The sequence below is a fragment of the Babylonia areolata genome, chromosome 10, assembly GCF_041734735.1.
Source record: "Babylonia areolata isolate BAREFJ2019XMU chromosome 10, ASM4173473v1, whole genome shotgun sequence".
NCBI lineage: Eukaryota > Metazoa > Mollusca > Gastropoda > Neogastropoda > Buccinidae > Babylonia > Babylonia areolata.
In genome coordinates this window covers 11,154,681-11,182,180 of record NC_134885.1, presented here as the reverse complement: position 1 = coordinate 11,182,180, position 27,500 = coordinate 11,154,681, and the positions used below count along the sequence as shown (strand labels likewise).

Here is a 27,500-nt window from a genome sequence, read left to right as displayed (position 1 = left end):
TATATATATACAAGACACAGGCAATGGAAGTCAACATGCTATTTATACAAAAATCAAAACTTAAAAAACTTAGATGTAACATCTGTGAGTATATAAAATAAAATAAATAAATAAATAAATACGCAAACAAAAAGAAACAGATCTTATTTTCTCAAAAGTACAATGAGCATCAACTGATTGCACAGTTTCCATGGCAACCTGAACAAACAACAAAACAAAAAAACAACAACAGCCAAAAAAAAAAACACACAAAAAAAAAAAAACACCAAAAAAAAACAAACCCACCCAAATTCAACAAGATCATTTTCATGCAAACACATACATGATTGCAATATTGAAATATTGTCTGGCACAAGTTATCTGCTGCGTAGCATTCCATAGACTAGAAAAGCGAAGGTTTTATAGTGAAGACTAAACAGAACAGAACACACACACACACACACACACACACACACACACCACCCAGTCTCCATTCTCTCCCCTGGAACACGCCCCACAAAACTTGTCCACACTTCTTCACCTCCATCCAAGCAGAGTCTCCACAGAACATTTTTGATGGAGCTGACAACACCAGATCACACTTTCAGCATAGAAACATCTACACCACAGACACAAACAAACCAAACATATCCCCTGCTAGTCACTTCATTGATTATTTGTATTTGTATCTCTTTTTCTCACAACAGATTTCTCTGTGTGAAATTCGGGCTGCTCTCCCCAGGGAGAGCGCGTCGCTACACTACAGTGCCACCCATTTTTAATATTTTTTCCTGCGTACAGTTTTTTTTATTTGTTTTTTCTATCGACATACATTTTTCTACAGAATTTTGCCAGGAACAACCCTTTTGTTGCCGTGGGTTCTTTTACGTGCGCTGAAAGCATGCTGCACACGGGACCTTGGTTTATCGTCTCATCCGAATGACTAGCGTCCAGACCACCACTCAAGGTCTAGTGGAGGGGGAGAAGATATCGTCGGCTGAACCATGATTCGAACCAGCGCACTCAGATTCTCTTGCTTCCTTGGCGGATGCGTTTCCTCTTGGCCATCACTCCACTTATGGAGATATACCCTCTGGGCAAAAACAACAACAACAAAAAGAAAACGAAAAGAAAGCCTAAACAAAATTTGCACTGTTTCGGGGGGAGGTCTGGGGGGGGGGGGGGGGGGTTGGGGGGGGAGTCGGGGGGGGGTGTGGATGGAAGGGGGTAGGAAGAAACTAGGATTCAGCTTGGTTTGGTTTGGTTCGGTTTTTTAATGTACATGTTCCACCAAACAGCAATATCAACAGCCCAAATAACGGGCAAAACAGCAAAGCAGTTATTAACTCACTCAGTACGGCCAGTCCTCTTTTCTCCTCTACACAGACCCCTCGGATGTCCAGTGGGTGTCTGAATGACCCAACCTTTAGTTTCCGTCATCAGAATTGTGGTATTCTTTGTCAACATTCACCTCTTCAGTATAAGAGCCTTCCGCTTGCAATATTTTGATGATGGTAATTGGGGTGAAACGCTGTTAACGTCGTCTCTTTCGCCGTTCATATGGAGAGAGCTAAAGCACTGGACTTTCAGTCTGATGGTCCTGGGTTCAAATCCATGTCACGATGCCTGTTGGGTTAAGGTTGGGTTTTTTTTTCCCCCCTATCTCCTAGGTCAACAGATGTGCAGACCTGTTGGTGCCTGAACACCCTTTGTGTGCGTATACTCATGCTGAAGGAAGGCCACCGTGAACTTGGAAGACCCTGCAAGCGCTTCAAGGACACCTTGAAGATAAACCTCAAAGCCTGTGACACAGAAATCGCTTCCTGGGAAACTGATGCCCTTGACCGCTCTCGCTGGAGGATGCTGTGCTCTAGTGGCATAAAGACGTTTGGAAACAAGAGAACACTGGTCATTAAGGAGAAGCGTGAGCAAAGGAAGCAGGGCTCAACTTCTGGAGACGTTTTCCCTTGCAACACCTGTGGGAAGAGCTGCGCATCCAGAATCGGCCTCTTCTCCGATATGAGGACACACACCGACAGATAAGCCTGCCTGACTACTCATCCGTCGGTCCGATGGGAGACTCCATACTCATGCCAATGACCAAACATGCACATGAAACATCTCATAATTCATGGCAAAGTTTCACTGGGTTTTGGAAACAAGAATATTGTCAGCAAGCACACCCCCAAAAACAGAGTATGGCTACCTACTTGGTAGGGTAAAAATAGTCATGCACATAAAAGCCCACTTATACATTACGAATGAACTCAGGAGTGGTAGCCCATGAACTCAGTTTCAGTTTCTCAAGGAGGCGTCACTGCGTTCGGATAAATCTATTTTCGCTGCACCACATCTGCTAGGCAGATGGCAAACCAGCAACATAACCCAACGTACTAGTCAGGCCTTGGGTATGTGCATGTGAAATTTTCAAATGCACGAATGCAGAAGACGACAGCGACCCATGATGACATAGCTGCATAAAGCCTGCAGCTGTACAACTCAGCAGTAACATGGAGCTAGAACACACACACACACACAGAGCGTTCAATCACCTAGTGTGAACACCACTGTGTGCAAAGAGCAGCTCTCGTCAGAAAGAGAGAAGCACCCGTCTCTCTGCAGTCTACTTCACTCTGTCTCTGCAGTCTACTTCACTCCGAAGCCTCTTACACAGGATGACACACACTCAGCTTCACATAGTAAGACATCAAATTCATCACACACACACACACACACACAACAAACACACATATACACACACAAAAAAAGATCCAACAACAGGTAACTCCATTCAACTCTCTGTGAACGTAGACAAACAGGACCTTGTAACAATCAGCACCACCAGTTCTCTGCAAGGACCATCAGCAATGATATTCCCTCGTGCCACGTCCGAGATTCCGTGTTTTCCCCTGAACAACCCAGCCAGTCACGGACCCTGCATCTAACACCCAGAAGCAGTGGCTCCATTTCTGACAACACGCCTCTCGTTTTGAAAGACCGTTTCCAAGCTTTGTGAGGTAAACATTTTTTTTTTTTTAAAGAAACCAGCAAGTACTTCAAACATCAGCAGTAAGTGATGGTTTTGGGGGAGAAGGGAAGTCTTTAAAGAACAGACCATGTAGGGAACCGAACGCACCAAATAAAACATGCTGTGTTCAATCAGATCTTTTGACAAACAACAAATCACTGCAAACCACTTTACCAGATCTTTTGACAAACAACAAATCACTGCAAACATCTTTACCAGATCTTTTGACAAACAACAAATCACTGCAAACATCTTTACCAGATCTTTCAGTGTACACAAGTGGTGACAAGATCAGAACTCTTCATCCAACTGTCATCAGGTTTTGCCTGATCCATGCTAGGAAGTTTCAGTCAAGCAATGTCCATCTGACTAACTAATGAAACCTGATAAGAAATTATACTTTTCTGCTCTCTAAAGACACTGACCTGGTCTAAAACAAGCAGACTATACAGACTGTACAGATTTCGCTCTTGCTCAACAACAACAACAACAAATCAACACTGGTTTTTAAAAATGGCTATACACTAATCAGCCCAATTTCTTTTGCAAAGAATAAACATCAATAATGTAAACTGGTTTTTCGGAAAGCAAAAAAAAAAACATGCTTTCTGTTAATTTTATAGACCACAAAACAAAACAAAAACTAAACCAACCTGAAACACAGTTGAAAAAGACAACAACCAAAAAAAACCAAAAAACAAAAAATCTCTCCTTTAACTGCATCAACATGTTAGGAAGGGAAAAAGATATCAAGGGGGCAGCACAAAGTTCAGAAGAAAAAAAAAAAGTATAACCAGTCAGTGCTTGATAAAAAAAAAATGAAACAACATGTGCTCTCTTTGAAATAAAACTCCAGGTATTTCACCACCATCTACAGCTGCAAGTTCTATTCAAACACGACTATAACAAAGATGAAAGCATGAAGCTTTTTGCATCACTGTCCTCAGCAAGAAACCTGACATGGGGTGAAATCCACTCAGTTGTTTATTCTTAACTCACTCAGTACGGCCAGTCCTCTCTTCTCCTCTACACAGACCCCTCGGATGTCCAGTGGGTGTCTGAATGACCCAAGCTTTAGCTTCCGTCGTCAGAACTGTGGTATTCTTTGTCAACATTCACCTCTTCAGTATAAGAGCCTTCCGCTTGCAATATTTTGATGATGGTAATTGGGGTGAAACGCAGTTAACGTCGTCTCTTTCGCCGTTCGTATGGAGAGAGTTAAGCCACCAATCATTCTAGACCCACTGTGAAAGAGATATCAGGTTGTATGTTGTTTTTGTCGTTGTTTTAAATCTCAATAACAAGCAGTGACTTCAAGCAGCATGCACTTAACACAAAACAAACATTCTATCTTGCTTTGGAAGGTGTTTGTCTTGGTGTTATTTTGTGGTTGTGACGGTTTTGTGTTGGCGCAGTTGGGCATTTTTATGGTTTGACAGTCCTGATATGGCCCTGTGCGGTCAGCTGAACTATAAGCAACAAGAACAAGAACAGGAAGGAGAGGACTGGGCCCTGCCTTCTGATGCCAAGCCCCAGACACAGTGGATATCAATTCACCACCCTCGTGGCCATAAAAGGCTGTGGGACCTTTGACCTAACATCTCGTTAACCTGACACAAAATGATTCATGTCTCAGACGATTCCTCCAGCAGACATGGTACATGTCTTCTCCTCTCATGACTTCAGGCCACATTGCCACCTTTTGTTTTCCTCAGTCAACATTTACCTTCCAGTGTCATTCATGGAAAAGCCCAAACATGTATTTTCCCCCAAGTACTTAGTTCACACAAAAGAAGAATACCGTGGCATTTGTTTAGACAGGTCAGTAATATTTTGGTTTTGATTTCATTTTCACTTTCAGATTCAGCACCAAAAAAAATGGCACAGTCACAAAAATACAGAAGACTGGATGTGTATGTTATAACAGCAATGAAGAAGATAAAAGTTGTTTTCCGATCAAAAGTCTAGGAGCATTCTAAAGGTGATTGGTTCAGACGACAAAATATGTCTACAGCCTATGTAGCAGTCCCTTGCAACAGCATCAACACTGCTCAGAAACAGAACACCACACCAGTTACTGAGACAAACACAAACCTCAAACACTTCAAACGTCACGCAATCAATGTCAGTACAAACACTACCAGAAAAAGAGGGCGCTAGTCAGGGGGGCAAAGGGGAGGTTACCTACTTCCGGGAGGTTATCAGCCGTAGCTACTTTCGTTTTCTCCGCATAGGCGGATAGTAGTTTGCACAGGACAGGAATGTCAGACCCCTGCCGGAGTCTGCATTAGTGGGTCACGGTTAAGTATGTGTAATTAAACAAAGTTCAAGAGCCATGCACCACACGCCTGTCCCTGAAGAGGCCCAGACATGAACAGCAAAAACGATGCTCTCTCTCTCTCTCCTCTGTGCTGCAGGAGAAACCCTGACAGAAATCTGGGGGAAGGAAATGTTCAACATCCAGAGCTTCCCCCATCACTTCACAACGACACTAAAAGACCTACAGCAGCAGGTTAACCAGGAAAGGTTCCCAATGTTTCATCGTAGCAGTTTCTCATGCTGGTGTTCCAAAAGAACAAACCACTTACAGTGCAGAAGAGGGTTTCCACCATGCCATACGTAGATAAACCCTCTTTTCTCCTCAGACTATAAGGATAACAAATTAGCTATAAGTAAACAGACCACAGTGCAAAAGCATCCATCACTGACTATTGTTACTTGTAAAAACAGCACATGAATTCAAAGCCATTCACACACACACACAAAACAACAAGCACGCAAAAAGTATACATTCAGATCAATGGCTGTAAGTAGAGCATGCAGATTATGATACCACCAACAGTCCTCGTTTTGCCCCCTCCCCTCACTAAGCCCAGTCTGCCACTGTTTCGTTTAACAAAAGCCTTGTGAAAAAAAATCCAAACGTTCTACCCAGAAATCCCAAAAGACTGGCGAACATCTGTAACACAGGTGTGTGCGTAAACACGCTGGACTTAGCTCATCAGATTTTTTTTTTCTGTCAGTCACGGCAAGCGCAAAGTTAGCAGGAAAGCGTGTGTGTCTTCTCTCTGCAAGACCGGCTTTCTTGACAAGTAGCTCCGTCGTCGCAAAGCATGGTTTTACCTGGGCACCTGCACTTTGTCGTACTGACCTAAGGCGGTCTCCAGCTTCCTTGTCATCTGAAACAGGCACACACATGACTCTAAATGCACACAAACACACACAGGAAACATATATTCACACACACACACCACACACACACACACCTCCAACACCCACACCCACCCCAAAACACACACTAACATACACCTCTCTACCCCACCCACACCCATAAAACACTTACATTCTGGTAGAACATGATCTGTGAGCATAGGTAAGAGCTGCATCAACTCACAGACGCACACACATAAACACGCACACACACACACACACACACACACTCACACACACTCACATAGACACACACACACAAACACACACACACGCACACGCACGCACGCACACACACACACACACGCACGCACGCACACACACACCTCACACACACACACCAATCCAACACCCACACCCAAACCAAAAGACCCTCCCACCCACCCACACACTCACACCAAAACACCCTCCTACACACACATCAAAACACACCCCCTACACACACATCAGAACACACCCCCCTACACACACATCAAAACACCCACCCACACATACCAAAACACACATACACACATCAAAACACCCACCCACACACACACACACCAAAAACATCCCCCCCCCACACACACACCAAAACACCCACCCACACACACACACCAACCCTCCCCCTACCCCCACATACACCATAACACCCACCCACACCCCCACACACACACTAAAACACCCACCCACACACCCACACACACACTAAAACACCCACCCACACCCACACATACATACCAAAACACCAATCCAACACCCTTACCACACCAAAACAACCCCCCCAACACACACCCACACACACTCACGTCCTGGTAGAACTTGAACATGGAGGCAGAGCTGCATCACACACAAAAAACCCCACACCCACACCCTCACCCCACCCCCGCACACACACACACACACATCATCCATCCAACATCCTCACCCACACCATCACCCCCACACCCTCCCCACCCACCACCCACACCCACACCCCACTCACACACCCACACCCACATACGCATACACACTCGCGTCCTGGCAGAACTTGATTTGAGAGCAAAGGTGAGAGCTGCCTCATCCCCCCCTCCTCCCACACCAATCCAACCCCCACACTCCCCCCCTCCCCTTCCGCCCACCCCCCGATTCCCCCCACCACACCCACACACACCCACACACACTCACGTCCTGGTAGAACTTGATCTGGGAGCGGAGGTAGAGCTGCATCATCAGCTTGAAGTCCTTGACCCTCTCGGCGTGGAAGTGGTTCATCTCGGCCAGGGCCCCGTAGGAGATGACGTCGGCCCTCTGCAGCACCTTCTGCACCTCCCCGTCCGTCATCTTGCCCTCCTCCTGCGACTTGAGGCACTCCTTCGCCCTCCCCGTTGCTCCCTGTGGGTTTATATGTGTGTGTGTGTGTGGGTGTAGATTCATATGCTTGTGTATGTGTGTGCGCAGGAGTTATTTGCGTTTGATTATCAGAGGCTGTTGCATGTTTACGTAGGCACCCCTTGTGTACATATGTTCCCTCCGTCATCTTGCCCTCCTCCTGCGACTTAAGGCACTCCTACGCCCTCCCCGTCTCTCCCTGTCGACGTGTGTGTGTGTGTGTGTGTGTGTGTGTGTGTGTAGATTTATATGTTTGTGTATGTGTGTGTGTGTGTGTGTGAGTAGTTTGCGTTTGATTATACGGGATTGTTGTATGTTTACGTAGGCACTCCTTCACACACCCCTGTCACTCCCTGTGGACGTGTGTGTGTGTGTGTACATTTATATGTTTGTGTATGTGTGTGTGTGTGTGTGTGTGTGTGTGTGTGTGTGTGTAGGAGTAATCTGCGTTTGATGATAAGGGATTGTTGTATGTTTACGTAGGCACCCCTTCACCCTCCCCGTCGCTCCCCGTGGACATGTGTATGCGAGTGTGTGTCTGGGTTTATATGCTTGTGTATGCGAGTGTGTCACACACACACACACACACACACACACACACACAGTATCTTCCACATCTGGACAGGTACATCTCTAAAACCACACATTTACAAAAAAAATCAAAATCTTCAAATCCAACCAAACACAAATTTCTTCATTACCAAAAAAAAAAGCCCTGCAAAAAAAAACAAAAACAAAAAAAAATCAAAATCCTAAAATCCAAAATACATTTTTTTTTTCACTAAAAAAAAAAAAAAAAAAAAAAAAAAAATTAAACACACAAAAAGCCATTCACACCACCACAACATCTCACAGCTTTCCAGTTTGAAACACCACCCCTTTAACCCCCCCCACCCCCACCCTTCCCCTTCCATCCCTCCTCCCCGTCCCCTCCCCACGCCCCAAAGACTTTTTGCAACGAACAACCAAACCACCACCACCACCACCACCACCACCACCAAACAAAAGATGCTGCACACTGAAACATGACTGACCTCATGCACTTTGAGAACATCGGGGTAGACGCTGAGGATGCCTCTGTACTCGATCAGAGAGTCCATCAGGGGATAGGCATCACTGGGAGGCTGCACAGTGGTGGATCAACAGTCAGTCAATCATCAAATCAATCAATCAAATCAATCAAGCAATCAAATCAATCAATCAAATCTCCTCCTTCTTCTTCTTTGGTGGGCTGCAACTCCCACGTTCACTCGTATGTACACGAGTCACGCACGCACGCACGCACGCACACACATACACACACACACGCACACACTTACACATACACACACACATGCACGCACACACTTACACACGCACACACACACACACACGCACACACACGCACACACACACACACACTTTCACTTACTCGTATGCGTACACAGTAATCCCCCCCCCTTCCCCCTCCTCCCACTCGATTTTTTTATTTTTTAAACAAAACTTAAATCAATAATTTTCACACACACACACACACACACACACACATACACACACTTTCACTTACTCGTAATTTTTTTCCTTCCCTCGTCTAATATCACTTACAGTGAAAAGACGTTAAACTAAAAAACGAACGAACAACGCACACACGCACACGCACACACACACACACACACCAGCACAACAAAACCAAGACAAACACAGCAAACAAAAGGCTGATCAAGATATCAGTCTGTGAAATCGAAACTTTCGAAATCGAAACTTTTTTTTTATTGAGGGAAAAGGAATAGGCACTTATCGTCCTGTTTTCATCCTACCCTCGTAAAGAAAACGTATAAACTAATCTAGGAAATACAAGAAGACTGAAAAAAGAAGGAAAAAAAAAACCCACTTTGCATGGCAACAACAACAAGAACAATAAATGGCATAGAAAATACACAGTTCCCCACAAAATAACATTGCTTTTGCGTGAAGGAGAGAGGGAAGAAGAAGGTAAGAGAGGAAGAGATACGAGGAAGGAAAGAGAGGAAAACTGTTGAGAGAGAGAGAGAGAGAGTGAGAGAGGAAGAGAGGGAGGAGGGAAGAAAAGAGGAAGGGAAGGAGCACCCAGTTCACCTGTCTTTCAAAGGAAATGCCGATGTCGTTGAAGGCATCGCCCGTGTGGTCCATCGCTGCCGTCAACTGCTTGGAGGCTGTGAATAAAATCAGTGACAAGATGTGTTCATCTACCTGCATAAAAGGAAATTTCCTTCCTAAAATTACGTTTTAAGTAACATACTTACCGTGACCCCACTAGTGCAGACACCGGCAGGGGTCTGACATTCCTGTCCTGTGAAAACTACTACCCGCCTATGTGGAGAAAGCAAAAGTAGCTATGGCCGATAACCTCCTGAAGTAGGTTACCTCCCCTTTGCATCCCTGACTAGCGCCCTCTTTTTCCGGCAGCCATCATTACTTATTGTGTCATTCAAGCAGATTTGCAGCTCGCATAAAGCTGTACAGACCTTCAAACTTAACATCAACAATCAGATGCCACACACAAATTCACACATTCTTGTACTGAATGAAATTACACTTCTATGGATGGGACATTTAACTCTCTCCATACGAACGGCGAAAGAGACGACGTTAACAGCGTTTCATCTCAATTACCATCACCAAAATATTGCAAGCAGAACGCTCTTATACTGAAGAGGTGAATGTTGACAAAGAATACCACAGTTCTGACGACGGAAGCTAAAGGTTGGGTCATTCAGACACCCACTGGACATCCGAGGGGTCTGTGTAGAGAGAAGAGAGGACTGGCCGTACTGAGTGAGTTAACTGAACAGTATAACTATAAAGTCTATACATCAGACTGTAGTTGGAAAAAAGATTCCTTTTTGTGACACATTACAGCAAAAGTGTTAGAAAACAAAGAAATCTGGTCCCAAAATTGAAACCAAAAAACCAAAATCTTCTTCTTTTTTTTTTCTTTTTTTTGTTTTAACAGCTCCCTCCTTCTCAGATCAAATCTTCCTCTACAAACTAGGCACACACACACAAAAAAAAACACATACACACAAAAAATAACTGTGCTGTGTGTCTTTTGTTCAGACCTTTTCAATGTCCCAAACTTAAGTGCAAGCAAACTATTCTTTTAAAGAAGAAGCATGACGCTCTGAATCAGAATCAGAATAACTTTATCATCTCAGTAAGAAAGGTGTGTGTGTGTGTGTGTGTGTGTGTGTGTGTGTGTGTCAGTGTCTGTGCCTGTGCCTGTGTCTCTGTATGTATGTATACCTGTTTTTGTAAAGCGCTTAGAGCCCTACTTAGAGAACAGGCGCTACATGAATTCACAATATCATTATCAACGATTCTTATGTCTGTGATACAAAATCAGAATAAGTTCATTATCTCATTGAGAGAAATGAAGGGTGGTTGAGTCTGTGATACACGATCACAGAGCATTCAGCACAGAGGCTGACCCTCATGAAGCACCACCACAGAGTAAAAGAAAAGAAAACAAGTGTTCACTTCAGAGGACACAGAGCATTCAGCACAGAGGCTGACCCTCATGAAGCACCACCACAGAGTAAAAGAAAAGAAAACAAGTGTTCACTTCAGAGGACACAGAGCATTCAGCACAGAGGCTGACCCTCATGAAGCACCACCACAGAGTAAAAGAAAAGAAAACAAGTGTTCACTTCAGAGGACACAGAGCATTCAGCACAGAGGCTGACCCTCATGAAGCACCACCACAGAGTAAAAGAAAAGAAAACAAGTGTTCACTTCAGAGGACACAGAGCATTCAGCACAGAGGCTGACCCTCATGAAGCACCACCACAGGGTAAAAGAAAAGAAAACAAGTGTTCACTTCAGAGGACACAGAGCATTCAGCACAGAGGCTGACCCTCATGAAGCACCACCACAGAGTAAAAGAAAAGAAAACAAGTGTTCACTTCAGAGGACACAGAGCATTCAGCACAGAGGCTGACCCTCATGAAGCACCACCACAGAGTAAAAGAAAAGAAAACAAGAGAGGCAAGGCCTTCAAGACTCACTTGTGATAAATTAAGTCCCCTAGCATTAATTACAGAGTAATTTCCCTTTTTTACTATCTGCACCAAAACGTTTGCAAAATAAATGTAATAAATAAACTTCCATGCTTAGCAAAAGAAGTTCCTGTTTGGACAAAAAATGATAATAATGACTGCTCTTGTTGTTGGGTCAGAATATCAAATCAAAGTGCCAAGTTTAGAGAATACAAAAAAATATAAATATAACAGTAAATGCAGTTTGCATATAATTAGGCTTCATTATTTATTTTTTTGTGCCCATCCCAGAGGTGCAATATTGTTTTAAACAAGATGACTGGAAAGAACTGAGTTTTTCCTATTTTTATGCCTAACTTGGTGTCAACTGACAAAGTATTTGCTGAGAAAATGTCAATGTCAAAGTTTACCACGGACACACAGACACACAGACACACACACACAGACAACCGAACACCGGGTTAAAACATAGACTGACTTTGTTTACACAAGTGAGTCAAAAAAGAAAACAAGTGTTCACTTCAGAGGACACAGAGCATTCAGCACAGAGGCTGACCCTCATGAAGCACCACCACAGAGTAAAAGAAAAGAAAACAAGTGTTCACTTCAGAGGCGGGGCAATCGGGCGTGCGTACCTTCAGTCGAATCCATGTTGAAGGTCACCGCCAGCTGCTTGAAGGCGGTTCCGATCTTGGTGTATTCCCTCTTGAAAGCTGCCACCCACATCACACAGTCACACAATAATGATAATAATAATAACTGGACATTTATCAGCACTTTCCTCATTGCACATAGCGCTTTGCAATCCACACACACACACAAAACGCATACAAAACACGCCCAGTTCTCAACTCACAATCATGCACAATTAACATATATATGTGCATACAAACTTGTAGGTACAATACAAACATACATACATAAATACATACATACATGCATGCAGACACCAGGTTAAAGGGTAAAAAAGTTTCAGGTCCCATAGCCTCTTAAGGCCATTAGGGCGATGAATTCTTATCCACTGTGTCTAGGACTCGGAGTTAGGAAGGCGGAGCCCAGTTCCCTACTTCTGCCGTTTTAACTCACTCTGGATGATGGAACGCTATAGCATTCCTGACGTAAGGTAGAGTTCCGGACGACCAAACGCTATAGCAGTTTCGAAAATTTAAAATTTTTCCACGTTTTCCTCATGGGGTTGCATAAAAATCACAGCTACACCGGGCATTGCCAACATGTCGAGGGTCGAATGGAAAGTTTCTTCATGAGATTCTGTAACAACACACTCCACAGCGAGCCAGCGAGTTCAGGACCCCACACAACAAGCTAATCTGCATACATATCGAAAATGGCGTCGCAGGCGATACATGTGGAAATTTTTTTAGCAAACTAGATCACAACAGTGGCTTTTTACCACTGCTGAAGTGATTGAAATGCTTCAAACTGAAGGTTTCAACAATGACAAGGATGATGAAGACGTTGAATAAAGTATCAGCAGTGAAAGGAGCTACCAGCAAGTAGGTACTGATAGTGATTCAGCTTCTGAGAGCAGTAAAGAGAGATGGGGGTGGGCGTTCACACGACGTAAGGAGAGGGGTCAGTGGGTCAAGTACAATGAGTTTCATTCAGTTACTTTATGTTTTGTGTTTTTTTGTGAATTTTTTTTCCTAACCCTAACAAATGGGTCGTCTGTAGGGAAAAGCAAGGGAGAGAACTAGTCGTCCGGAGTGAGTTAACCTTCCCCAACTGAAGTCAGGTACCTGGGTGGGGTGAAGGGAAAATCAAAGTAAAGAACCTTCCACATAAAGTAAAGAAATATGCCACATAAACATAATGAAGAAAACCTACCAAAGAGTTTTAACTGAAAAAAAAGGTAATTCAGTCAAGTCCAATACTCACGTCCCATCTGCTTCTTTGAATAGTCGTGCATAATTGTGTTGAGTTGTTTCACATTTTCATTCATGTAGGAGACAAACTTCTGGAACTGCTCCATTTTGGCATCTCTGAAAATGACAGATTTTTTTTTTTTTACTTTTTTTTTCATGGTGATAAACAACTGCATTTGTCCAATCACTAAAAACATATGTTTACCTTTTTGATTAACTACTACGCTGATCCGATTTTGCGTGTACACAAAATGCATGCTGTGTGTGTGTAACTGATGCCTTTTTTTTAGCAAAGAAAATTCTTTTCTTTTCAATCAATACAACCCAATTCATATTCTACACATATTCAGCAAAACAAACAAAAGACAAAAACAAAAACAAAACAAAAACAAAAAAAACATAAAGCCATTTGACCATCAAAGAAGTTAGCATCGCTAATAATGATAACAAATAATGACTGCAGTGCAATCAAGCTGTAGGGATCGACAGCCAACATTACCAGTACAGGGTTCATAATCATACACACATGATGCAGATATGCACTGTTATCATTACCTGCATGACTGACTCATGTGTTATCATAGCCGACACCACGTGTCTAATATGTTATCATAACCTACTTGACTGACTCATATGTTATCATAGCTGACACCGCTTGACTAATATGTTATCATAACCTAAGTGACTGAGTCATATGTTATCACAGCCTACACAACTGACTTATATGTTATCATAGCCTACACAACTGACTCATATGTTATCATAACCTACACTACTGACTCATATGTTATCATAGCCTACACAACTGACTCATATGTTATCATAGCCTACACAACTGACTCATATGTTATCATAGCCTACACGACTGACTCATGTGTTATCATAGCCTACACAACTGACTCATATGTTATCATAGCCTACATGACTGACTCGTGTATTACCATAGCCTACACGACTGACTCATATGTCATCATAGCCTACACGACTGACTCATATGTCATCACAGCCTACACGACTGACTCATATGTCATCACAGCCTACACGACTGACTCATATGTCATCACAGCCTACACAACTGACTCATACGTTATCATAACCTACATGACTTGACTCATTTGTTATCATAGCCTACACAACTGACTCACGTGTTATCATAGCCTACACAACTGACTCATGTGTTATCATAGCATACATGACTGACTCATGTGTTCGCATAGCCTACATGACTGACTCATATGTTATCATAGCCTGCATGACTGACTCATATGTTATCACAGCCAACACGACTGACTTATATGTCATCATAGCCTACATGACTGACTCGTGTATTATCATAGCCTACATGACTGACTCATATGTTATCATAGCCTACATGACTGACTCATATGTTATCATAGCCTACACAACTGACTCATATGTCATCATAGCCTACACGACTGACTCATATGTTATCACAGCCTACACGACAGACTCACAGTTAAACCATGGTGTAGATACGCATCGTTATCATAACCTGCACCTGCCTATACAAGTGAACGTGGGGAGTCGCAGCCCACAAGAAGATGATGACGAAACGTTATCATAATAAAACCTTAGATAATAATAATCGATCCAAGATGAAAGGGAGAGAAAAAAAAAAAGGGGGGGGGGGAGGGGGAGTGTGGTGGGGGTGTGGGGGGTGGGGGGGTGGGGGGCACTCACACATCCCGCATGTCCAGTGCCTGCTGAGGAGGGCTGAGCATCAGGAAGAACTTGCCTCCTTGGTATTCGTCCTTCTCCGCTTTCCTCTTGCCCTGCTTCCATTTCTGTGCGGGGGGACACACACACACACACACACACACACACACACACACACACACGCACGCACACATGCACACACACACACACACACATGCACACACGCACGCACACACACACACACACACACACACACACACACAAAGTCACACACACACAGACACCACATTGAAGAATGGGTGCAACTGCAAAAAGGACATCATGAGTCATAAAAACAAAAGAAGAAAAACATATGGGTGTTACCTGAACAAGTATGTCAGATATTAGTGTAAGAGAGTGAGGTGTGGTGTGGTGTGGTGTGGTGTGGTGTGGTGTGGTGCGGTGTGGTGTGGTGTGGTGCGGTGCGGTGTAGTGGTGGTGCTTTTCATTTAACATCTTTCTACATGTGTAATATTAGACGTGTGTGTGTGTGTGTGTGTGTGTGTGTGTGTGTGTGAGAGTGTGAGTATGAGTGTGTGTGTGTTAGTGTGTGTGTGTGTTTGAAACTGTCTGTGTGAATGTCAGTGTGTGTGTCTGTGTGTGTAATGCTAGCGGTACTTTTCGTTTAACACCTTTCCACAAGTGAATCTGGACATGTGCATGTGAGTATGCCTCTGTGTGTGTGTGTGTGTGTGTGTGTGTGTGTGTGTGTGTGTGTGTGTGTGTGTGGTGTTAGTACTTAGTTGTCTTCTGTTATACAATTTTCCACTCTAAGTGATATTATTAGTATTTTACACAAGAAAAAAGTAGAGGGAGGAGGTGTGACCATGTGCATGCGTGCGTGTCTCTGGGTGTGTCTGTATGTCTGTCTGTACACACACATGTGCATCCTTCACATGCACATGACATGTTACACGAACGTTTTTCATCTTCCAAGCTCACTGTTCAGCCACCTAAGTAAAAAAAAAAATAAAAAAAAAAAAATCCTCCTACTAGAACTTCACTCCCTTAATTATGAGAAAAATTACTCCCATCTAGTAAAGCAATCCCATGAGAAATTTACTCCCAGTGAAATTCATATTCCAGTTTATCAGGGTCTCCAAAAAACAGGAAGAAAAAAAAAAAAGACTTTTCGGGCCTCACCTTTTCATCAGTGCAGGTGAGGAAGTGCAGGAAGACATCGGAGCGACTGATCACCGGATGCCGCACCATGCGGTCCACCCACATCTGTAACAGCTTCATCCGTTCCTGCACAAAGTCCTCCTCGTAGCGCCCTGCACACACACACACACACACAAACACACACACAGTTTCAGTTCCGGATGCTCAATGAGGTGTCAGACCGACGGACAAGTAGGCAGGCAGGCTTATCTGTCGGTGTGTGTCCTCATATGGGAGAAGAGGCCAATTCTGGATGCGCAGCACTTCCCACAGGTGTTGCAAGGGAAAACGTCTCCAGAAGCTGAATAATAATAATAATAATAATGGTACTTACATAGCGCTGAATCTTGTGCATAGACAAATCTAAGTGCTTTCGCACCAGTCATTCTCACGCACGCATAACTCTAAAGCTGGAGAAACTAAAGACAAGGAAGAGGCAGGGAAGGGAGGCTATTTTGGGAAGAGGTTGGTTTTAAGGCCAGACTTGAAAGAGCTGAGTGTGGAGACCTGACGAAGCGAAAGAGGAAGTTCATTCCAATTGCAAGGTCTAGAGACAGAGAAAGAACGGCGGCCAACAATCGAGTGCATCCGAAGCCCCGCTTCCTTCGATCACGCTTCTCCTTAATAGCCAGCGTTCTCTTGTTTTGAAACGTCTTTACGCCAATAGAGCACAGCATCCTCCAGCGAGAGTGGTCAAGAGCATCAGTTTCCCGGGAAGCGATGTCTATGTCACAGGCTTTGAGGTTTGTCTTCAAGGTGTCCTTGAAGTGCTTGCAGGGTCTTCCAAGTTCGCGGTGGCCTTCCTTCAGCTGGCCATACAAGAGCATCTTCGGGATCCTGCTATCTGTCATGCCGACAACATGTCCTGTCCAGCGTAGCTGGCACTGGATCAGCAGGCTTTCAATGCTGGGCAGACCGCTCCTCTCTCAGGAGGCATCAGGGCCAATCCATACACGCTACACCACATCTGTGACAGCTTCATTCTTTCTTGCACAAAGTCCTCCTCATAACACCCTGCATGTACAGTTTCAGTATTCAGCTGCTTGGGTGCAATAACTAAGTGGTTAAAGCACTGGACTTTCAATCAGAGGGTCCCGGGTTCGAATCTTGGTAACGGTACCTGATGGGTAAAGGGGTGGAGATTTTTCCCCCGATCTCCCAGGTCAACATATGTGCAGACCTGCTTGTGCCTGAACACCCTTCGTGTGTGGTTTCTAACAGTGCCTGATGGGTAAAGGGGTGGAGATTTTTCCCCAATCTCCCAGGTCAACATATGTGCAGACCTGCTTGTGCCTGAACACCCTTCGTGTGTGGTTTCTAACAGTGCCTGATGGGTAAAGGGGTGGAGATTTTTCCCCAATCTCCCAGGTCAACATATGTGCAGACCTGCTTGTGCCTGAACACCCTTCGTGTGTGGACTATCACTCCAACTGAGTGAGGTTCTTACACTTAAAAAAGGTGGGGTCAGAAACTGTGAGTGTGAGCACATGTGCTATGTATGCATGTCCATGTGATATTTTCTATTTTATTTCATCACGCAGTATCTTTATTTGTAACTTTGTTCTTGGTAATTCAACTGAATAAACCACCAAGAATTTTTTTTTTTTAAAGAAAAAAACAAGGATTTCCTACGAGCAATTCAATTTTATTAGATCTTATATATATATATATATATATGAATCAAAAGAGAAGAGAGAAAGAAAGTAAGTCCGGAGTCCAACCCACCTGTGACCTGCTTGTCAGGTAAAGGAGGAATGGGCATGCAGGCAAACTTGCTCTCCAGCCGTTCGTGTAACCAGTCAAAGTGTTTGTACCGACGGCTCACCTGGATATTGCTGAACTGCAACCACAACCACAATGACAACAACACATGAATACTTTGTTTCGTGTCCACAATACAACAACATCAGCACATGAATACTTTATGTCCACAATACAACAACAACAGCACATGAATACTTTATTTTATGTCCACAATGACAACAACACATAAATATTTTATGTCCACAATACAACAACAACAACACATGAATACTTTATTTTACGTCTGCAATACAACAACAACAACACATGAATACTTAATTCTATGTCCACAACACAACAACACATGAATTCTTTATTTCATGTCCACAATACAACAACAACACATGAATACTTTATTTTATGTCCACAATACAACACATGACTGTTTTATGTCCACAATACAACAACAACACATGAATACTTTATTCTATGTCCACGATACAACAACACATGAATACTTTATTTGATGTCAACAATACAACAATAACACATGAATACTTTATTTTATATCCACAATACAACAACAACACATGAATACTTTATTTTACGTCTGCAATAAAACAACAACACATGATGAATACTTTATTCTATGTCCATGATACAACAACACATAAATAATTTATGTCCACAATACAACAACAACAACAACACATGAATACTTTATTCTATGTCCACAATACAACAATAACAACACATGAATACTTTATTTCATGTCCACAATACAACAACAACACATGAATATTTTATTCTATGTCCATGATAGAACAACACATGAATAATTTAGTTTATGTCCACAATACAACAATAACAACACATGAATACTTTATTCTATGTCCACAATACAACAACACATGAATATTTTATTCTATGTCCATGATACAACAACACATGAATACTTCATATTATGTCCACAATACAACAACACATGAATACTTTATGTCCACAATACAACAACAACAACAACAACACATGAAAACTTTATTCTATGTCCACGATACAACAACACATGGATACTTTATTTCATGCCAACAATTCTTGATTTCAAGAATGAAACAAATCTTCTTCTAAAGCAGAAGATCCCAGCCACAAAAATGCTAACAACTCCAGAAGACCTATCAGAAAGGCAACAGCTGGGTGACAGCGGAACTGGAGGAAGATGGGGATGGACTTGGCACATGCGATAGAAAAACAAATCAAATTGCAGGCAGAAAAAAATACAAAAAAAAAAGGGGGGGGTGGCGCTCTCAAGTGTACCAACGCGTTCTCCATGGGGAGAGCAGCCCGGATTTCACACAGGGAAATCTTTTGTGACAAAGAAGAGTAACACTTCTTCTTCTTCTTTTGCATTCCCCAAGTCATGCTGTCTGATGGTCAATACAGTCTGCAGCACGAAGTCTGCTGTCCTCCGCAGTGCCGCTGGTGGCCCTCAGAGGAAGAGTAATACAATACAATACAACACAATAAAATAGAACAGTACAATACGTCTTTATTACCAAGTGTACCGGGGTCACAAGGAATACTGGGGGGGATAGTACTATAACAAGGTACAAACATAAATCGAAAATCATACACAAACCCAGATACAGTAGAAATTAGGATATATACAAGTGCATATCAATATAAAAAAACTTGTGCATACTCACACATGCACGCACTGCACACACACACACACACATGTGCATGCATGCACACACACACACACACACACACACACACACACTCACTCTCTCTCTCTCTCACACACACACACACACACACACACACACACATATACACACACATACACGTTTGAACAGAAGCTGCATATTCCATGTGGATGGGGCTGATGACTAGATCTTCAGGTAGATGGTTGTTGGTTGCACAATTCTATTGATCATACTTGATTTGTTCGAGAGACAGGGCATTGACTGCTTTGGGGAAAAAGCTTTTGGCGAAGCGATTGGTTTTCATCTTTATACTTCTGTACCATCAACCAGAGGGGAGCATCTCGAAAATCCCAAAAGCTGGATGTGATTCGTCCTGGCTGATTGATTTTGCTTTTTTGAGTAGCCGCTTCTAGAGAAGGCAGATCAGCCCCGGTAATCTTGGTGGCGGTTTTTGACTCACTTGTGTAAACAAAGTGAGTCTATGTTTTAACCCGGTGTTCGGTTGTCTGTGTGTGTGTGTGTGTGTCCGTATGTCTGTGTGTCCGTGGTAAACTTTAACATTGACATTTTCTCTGCAAATACTTTGTCAGTTGACACCAAATTTGGCATAAAAATAGGAAAAATTCAGTTCTTTCCAGTCATCTTGTTTAAAACAATATTGCACCTCTGGGATGGGCACAAAAAAATAAAAAAAAGAAGCCTAATTATATCCAACTGCATTTACTGTTATATTTATATTTTTTGTATTCTCTGAACTTGGCACTTTGACCTCTTATTCTGACACAACAACAAGAGGAGTCATTATTATCATTTTTTTATCATTTCAAACAAGAACTTCTTTTTGCTAAGCATGGAATTTTTATTTATTTTGCAAACGTTTTGGTGCAGATAAAAAAAGGGAAATTACTCTGTAATTAATGCTAGGGGACTTAATTTATCACAAGTGAGTCTTGAAGGCCTTGCCTCTCTTGTTATGATTCTATGAAGGGCTACAATACAATACAATACAATACAACACAATACAACCAGCGTCAGGCATCACCAGACAGGCCCTCACATGGTACTCTCATGGGAAGAGAAAGAGAGACAAACAGATAAACACCCAGCGAAGAGACCTCCAGGCAGTGGATTTTTCTACAGAATTTTGCCAGGAACAACCCTTTTGCTGCCATGGGTTCCTTTACGTGCGCTAAGTGCATGCTGCACACGGGACCTCGGTTTATCGTCTCATCCGAATGACTAGCATCCAGACCACCACTCAAGGTCTAGTGGAGGGGGAGAAAATATCGGCACCTGAGCCGTGATTCGAACCAGCGCGCTCAGATTCTCTTGCTTCCTAGGCGGACACGTTACCTCTTGGCCATCAGTCCACACACCACAATGACGGCCAACAGCCCGAAAGGGGTGAAAGGCCTGAGCAAGTCATCATGTAAAGAAATCAGCGCTGAGAAGTTTTCTGTTCCAGTTTCTCAAGGAGGGGGGTCACTGCGTTCCGACAAGTCCATTATGTGCTACACCACATCCGCTAGGCATTTGCCTGACCAGCAGCGTAATCTAACGTGCTTTGTCTGGCCTTGAGTGCATGCATATATTTGTATTTGTATTTGTATTTCTTTTTATCACAACAGATTTCTCTGTGTGAAATTCGGGCTGCTCTGCCCAGGGAGAGCACGTGGCTATAATACAGCACCACCCATTTTTTTTGTATTTTTTCCTGCGTGCAGTTTTATTTGTTTTTCTTATCGAAGTGGATTTTTCTACAGAATTTTGCCAGGAACAACCCTTTTGTTGCCGTGGGTTCTTTTATGTGCGCTAAGTGCATACTGCACACGGAACCTCGGTTTATCGTCTCATCCGAATGACTAGCATCCAGACCACCACTCAAGGTCTGGTGGAGGGGGAGAAAATACTGGTAATTGTACCGTGATTCGAACCAGTGCGCTCAGATTCTCTCGCTTCCTAGTCAGACACGTTACCTCTAGGCCATCATTCCATATATATATTGCTCTGAGAAAAGAAGTATGACAACATAACCTGTCCAACATCCATTAACAACCTTTACATCTCAAGACTTGAACAGCACACTGGGTCTACGTGTAAGTCAGGACAAACCCCCCCCACCCCCAAAAAAAAAACCAGACCCAATTCATGGCGGATAGTCGTATCTGGGAAGCTTCAAGTCGTAATAATTACAATAACAATAATATGAAACAGATGTGGTGCAGCATATACGGGGTCAGTCCGCACATTCTGAAACCTCCTACAAACTGAATCTTTCACCTCAATACAGAAAAAAAAAAAAAAAAATTTACAGAAAGAGAAGAGGCAACAAACAATTTCAGACTTTGATTGAACAGAAGTGAGGAGAGCATTTTGTTCACAGTCACACTGACCGTGGGAGTGAGCTGGTAGGCGATGAAGCTCTTCAGACCCTTCATCTTGGTCTCTTTCTTCGGGGAGGCCACGGAGCAGGTGTAGGGGCTGTCCTGGTTGTACCACTCGGGACCTTCCACCGTCTCCTGCGTCAACACAACGCACAGCCGTCAACACTACACACACCCATCAACACAGCACACACACACACATGTCAACACAACGCACAGCCGTCAACACTACACACACCCATCAACACAGCACACACACACAAGTCAACACAACGCACAGCTGTCAACACTACACACACCCATCAACACAGCACACGCACACATGTCAACACAACGCACAGCCATCAACACTACACACACCTGTCAACACAGCACACACACACACACATGTCAACACAACGCACAGCTGTCAACACTACACACACCATCAACACAGCACACACACAACAAGCACAGCCGTCAACACTACACACACATCAACACAGCACACACATACACGTCAACACAACACACAGCGGTCAACACTACACACACTCGTCAACACAGCATACACACACATGTCAACACAACGCACAGCTGTCAACACTACACACACCCATCAACACAACACACGCACACATGTCAACACAACGCACAGCCATCAACACTACACACACCCATCAACACAGCACACACACACATGTCAACACAACGCACAGCCATCAACACTACACACACCTGTCAACACAGCACACACACACACACATGTCAACACAACGCACAGCCGTCAACACTACACACACCCATCAACACAGCACACACACACATGTCAACACAATGCACAGCCGTCAACACTACACACACCCATCAACACAGCACAAACACACACATCAACACAACACACAGCCGTCGACATAACATACCCCCATCAACAAAAAGCACATTCATCAACACAACACACACTTCTCAACATTACACCCCCCCTGTCAACACACAGCAGTCAACACTTAAAACACCTGTCAACACAACACTCCAGTTGGCACAACATACAAATGTCAACAACACAGCACACATGTGTCAACACTACACACACCTGTCAACACTACGCACACTTGTCAACACAACAAATACCTGTTAACACAATACACACCTGTCAACATAACATACAGCCCCCAACACAACACACACCTGACAACACAGCACACACCCATCAACACTACACACGCATGTCAACACAGCACACACCTGTCCACACAGCACACACCTTTCAACACAACACACACCCATCAACACTACACACAACTGTCAAAACAGCAAACACCTGTCAACGCAACACACACCCATCAAGACCACACATACACACATGTCAACACTACACACACCCATCAACACAGCACACCCCCGTCAACACTACACACACCCATCAACACAGCACACCCCTGTCAACACTACACACACCCATCGACACTGCACACCCGTCAACACTACACACACCCGTCAATACTACACACACCCATCAACACAGCACACACCAGTCAACATTACACACCTGTCAACACTATACACACACATGAACACAACACACACCGGTCAACACTACACACACATGTCAACACAACACACCCATCAACACAGCACACACTGTCAATACTACTCACACCCGTTAACACTACACACACCTGTCAACACAACACACACCCATTAAACATTCATGTGGACAGTGCTACTGCACCAAGTTACCGCTTGAATGACACACTAATCACTTCAAAGTTCAAAAAGAAAACATGCTAAAACACACACACACACACACAGAGGCACACACATACACACGCACACACACACACAGAGGCACAGACAGAAGCACACACACACGCACACAAAGGCACAGATGCACACACACACACACACTCACACACACACAAAGACACAGACGCAGACATACACACACAGACACAAAAAGACACAGATACACACACACAGACACACACACATACACACACACAGATTAAAAAAAAAAAAGAAGAAGAGAACGATGAACACTTCTCACAATGATTTTGATGCGGTCACTCTCTGGAACACTGACATCCACCACACCCATGAGAAAGGCGTCGCCACCCGTTTTGGAAAAGGTGGAAAACCTGAACACAAATGGGGGAACGTCTTCACATGAGGTTCAGCTTCAAGGAGGTGACAGAGCTTCTTTTTTTTTCTTCTTCTTCCCCCCCCCCCCCCCCCCCCCCCACCCCTCCCCCCCCTGCAAAGGTTCTTTTCTTTTCAATCAATAAAACACAGATCAACACAATTCACAGTCAGCATATTATAATGAATCAGTAACATGTGACAGTCAATGAAGTCATCACCACTGACAATAACATTAACCCTTTCACCACCAATGTCCCATTTCCGGCACCAGCTAGGTAAAAGCACCCATGTCACCGAAATGCAACCAGATGATGGGCCTTTTGTGTATTAACCTAATGCTCTTAATTTTCGGTGGTAGAATTGGCCTTTTTTTTCTTTTTTTTTCTACACATCACAGGGGAATCCCCAGCTATTCTTAGACACCATCTTTTCTGTGGTTCCTACACAAGGTTAATTTGCTCTCGAAACTGACTGGCGGTGAAAGGGTTAAGGTAATGACCGTGGTGCACATACGAGTTAACATCACCGATGCAGGGCTGACAGAGCATTATTACCAATATTGTACATAATTACATATTTTAGTCTATACACACCAGCCAAACATTCCTTCTCTGCTGAGACAAGACAACAAATCTCTCTTTTCTTCTTCTGTTTTTTTTTTTTTTCCCCCTGCATTTCTGCTGACTTCTATATGATTATACTAATGCAGTGAGCAGTTAATTCACTGCGGACAAATAGTTTTCTCCCTTGCTTTTCCCTACAGACAACCCATTTGTTAGGGTTCGGAAAAAAAATTCACAAAAAATACGAAACATAAAGTGCCTGAATGAAACTCACCGTACTTGACCCACTGACCCCTCTCCTCACATCTGTGAACGCCCCCCCCCCCCTCCCCTCCCTCTTCCCTGCTCTCAGAAGCTCAGTCACTATCAGTACCTTTTTGCTGGAAGCTTTCTTCACTGCAGATACTTTTTATTCAACGTCTTAATTATCCTCGTCGATGTCGAAACCTTCAGTTTGAAACATTTCAATCACTTCAGCAGTGGTAAAAGCTGCTGTCATGATCTAGTTTGCTCCAAAAATTTCCACTTGTATCGCCTATGATGCCATTTTCGATACGTACGCAGATTAGCTTGTCGTGTGGGGTCCTGAACTCTCTGGCTTGCTGTGGAGTGTGTTGTTACAGAATATCATGAAGAAACTTTCCATTCAAGCCTCAACACATTCGTAATGCCCAGTGTAGCTTAGATTGTTACGCTACCCCATGAGGAAAACATGGAAAAAATTTTAACTGTCGAAACTGCTATAGCTACGATAACATAAATCAATTCAAACAAACATCAAACAGACAATCATGACACAACTCATCCTACTTGCTCTGTCTCTTTGAGTCTCTCTGTGTCTCTGTGTCTGTCTGTCTGTCTGTCTCTCTCTCTCTCTCTCTCTCTCACCACAACACACACACAATAACACAAACATCCACAACACAACACAACACACACACACACACACAAACAACACAAGACACACACACACACACACACACACACACACACGCAGAGGCACTGACCGGTTGAAACTACTCTTCACAGTGCCATATCTGGAGGTTTCCCCGGTCGGTGACACTTGCTTCCCTTCCCTCCGAGACTGCACGCCTGCACCGGCATTACCCTGAAGCTCCTGCGCACACAGGGTGAGTTTCAGTTTCAGTTTCAGTTTCATGGAGACATCAGTTTGCTTCTCAAGGAGGTGTCACCGCGTTCGGACAAATCCATATACGCTAACCCACATCACAAATACATGTACACTATGTACACTACATGTACAAATACATGTACGCTATGTAAACTACACCACAACTGCTAGGTAGATGCCTGATGAGCAGCATAACCCAACACACTTAGTCAGGCCTTGAGTGCATGCATATACATTTTTGTGTATCTATCAGAGTGGATTTCTTCTGCATAATTTTGCCAGAGGGCAACACTCTCATTGCTACGGATTCTTTTTCAGTGCGCCAAGCCAAAACGCGTGCTGCACACGGGAGGGACCTCGGTTTATCGTCTCATCCGAATGACTAGACGCTCAGTTTGATTTTCCAGTCACACTTGGGAGAAAGGGAGAGAGGGGGATTCGAACCCAGGCCCTCACATACTCGCTGTACTGGCAGAAGAGCGTCTTAACCACTCTGCCATCTTCCTCTGGATACATCAAAGAATACTGGAACAGTCCACATATGATTCACCACATCCACTTCAACAACAAAACACACACACACACACACACACACACACACACCCTAGAAGGAAGGTAGGAAGCAAGACAATAAGTCCTGTTTGATGTCCGATCACACACAATCAAACTGTCATTGCAGAAATGACATTCACACACATCCGCTCCAACTCAAGCACACAAACGTACATGCAGTTTCCTACAAACACACACACACAAACCCGCACACAAACACACACACATACCTACACCCCCAACACCCACACCCACCCACACAAACCATCACTTCACACCCATCACCTGCCCAGCAGCGGTGCCCAAAGTGCTGTTGCTGGAGGCGTCGTCATCGTCCCAGTCCTCGTCCCAGTCGTCGTAGCCCTGCTGGGCCTGTGTGTGCGGCGGGTGGGGGTCGATCCCTCCCCACCCGGCGTGGCCGTGCCCCCCCGTGTCCACCGGGCCGTTGGTGTAGCCGTTGGAGGGCAGGGAGGGGAGGGGCACGGAGGGGACGTTGGGCGGCGGGGGAGGGGGGAAGGAGGGCTCGGGGGCTGACATGATCTGCGGGCAGAAGGAGAGGAGAGGTCAAGCACTGTGTGTCGGTAGTTTTGTGTGTGTGTGTGTGTGTGTGTGTGTGTGTGTGTGTGTGTGTGTATTGGGGTGGTGGTGGGGAGCGTCAGTGTGTGTGTGTGCCTCTGTGTGTGTGTGTGTGTGTGTGTGTGTGTGTGTGTGTGTGAGTGTGAGTGTGTGTGTGTGTGTGTGTGGGTGTGGGTGTCTGTGTCTGTGTGCGTCTTATCACAAGCATGTTTTGTGCTTTATGTTGCATCTGTGCACACGTTGTGTGTGTGTATGTGTGTGTGTGTGTGTGCATGTGTGTGTGTGCGTGTGCGTTTGTGTGTGTAAGTGTGTGTGAGTGAGTGTGCGTGTGTGTCTGTGTCTGTGTGTCTGTGTCTGTGTGTCTGTACTTCTGTGTGTGTGTG

The 27,500-nt window shown here is 44.0% G+C and overlaps 1 protein-coding gene across 2 annotated transcripts in view; it reads right to left on the bottom strand.

Annotated features, from left to right (window-relative positions):
* Positions 1 to 1,696: 1,696 nt before the first annotated feature.
* Positions 1,697 to 27,500, bottom strand: part of LOC143286446 (sorting nexin lst-4-like) — a 41,354-nt gene continuing 15,550 nt past the window's right edge. For both annotated transcript variants that reach the window (XM_076594016.1, XM_076594015.1), the window contains exons 4-16: positions 26,827 to 27,081; positions 25,865 to 25,974; positions 24,200 to 24,290; positions 22,183 to 22,308; positions 18,066 to 18,180; positions 16,323 to 16,453; positions 15,165 to 15,268; positions 13,477 to 13,580; positions 12,216 to 12,293; positions 9,662 to 9,738; positions 8,602 to 8,691; positions 7,364 to 7,570; positions 1,697 to 6,186 (exon numbers count right to left, since the gene is read on the bottom strand). In XM_076594016.1, the coding sequence (XP_076450131.1) occupies positions 6,127 to 6,186; positions 7,364 to 7,570; positions 8,602 to 8,691; positions 9,662 to 9,738; positions 12,216 to 12,293; positions 13,477 to 13,580; positions 15,165 to 15,268; positions 16,323 to 16,453; positions 18,066 to 18,180; positions 22,183 to 22,308; positions 24,200 to 24,290; positions 25,865 to 25,974; positions 26,827 to 27,081 (1,548 nt within the window). In that variant the 3' untranslated portion in view covers positions 1,697 to 6,126. The remainder of the gene's footprint in view (positions 6,187 to 7,363; positions 7,571 to 8,601; positions 8,692 to 9,661; positions 9,739 to 12,215; positions 12,294 to 13,476; positions 13,581 to 15,164; positions 15,269 to 16,322; positions 16,454 to 18,065; positions 18,181 to 22,182; positions 22,309 to 24,199; positions 24,291 to 25,864; positions 25,975 to 26,826; positions 27,082 to 27,500) is intronic.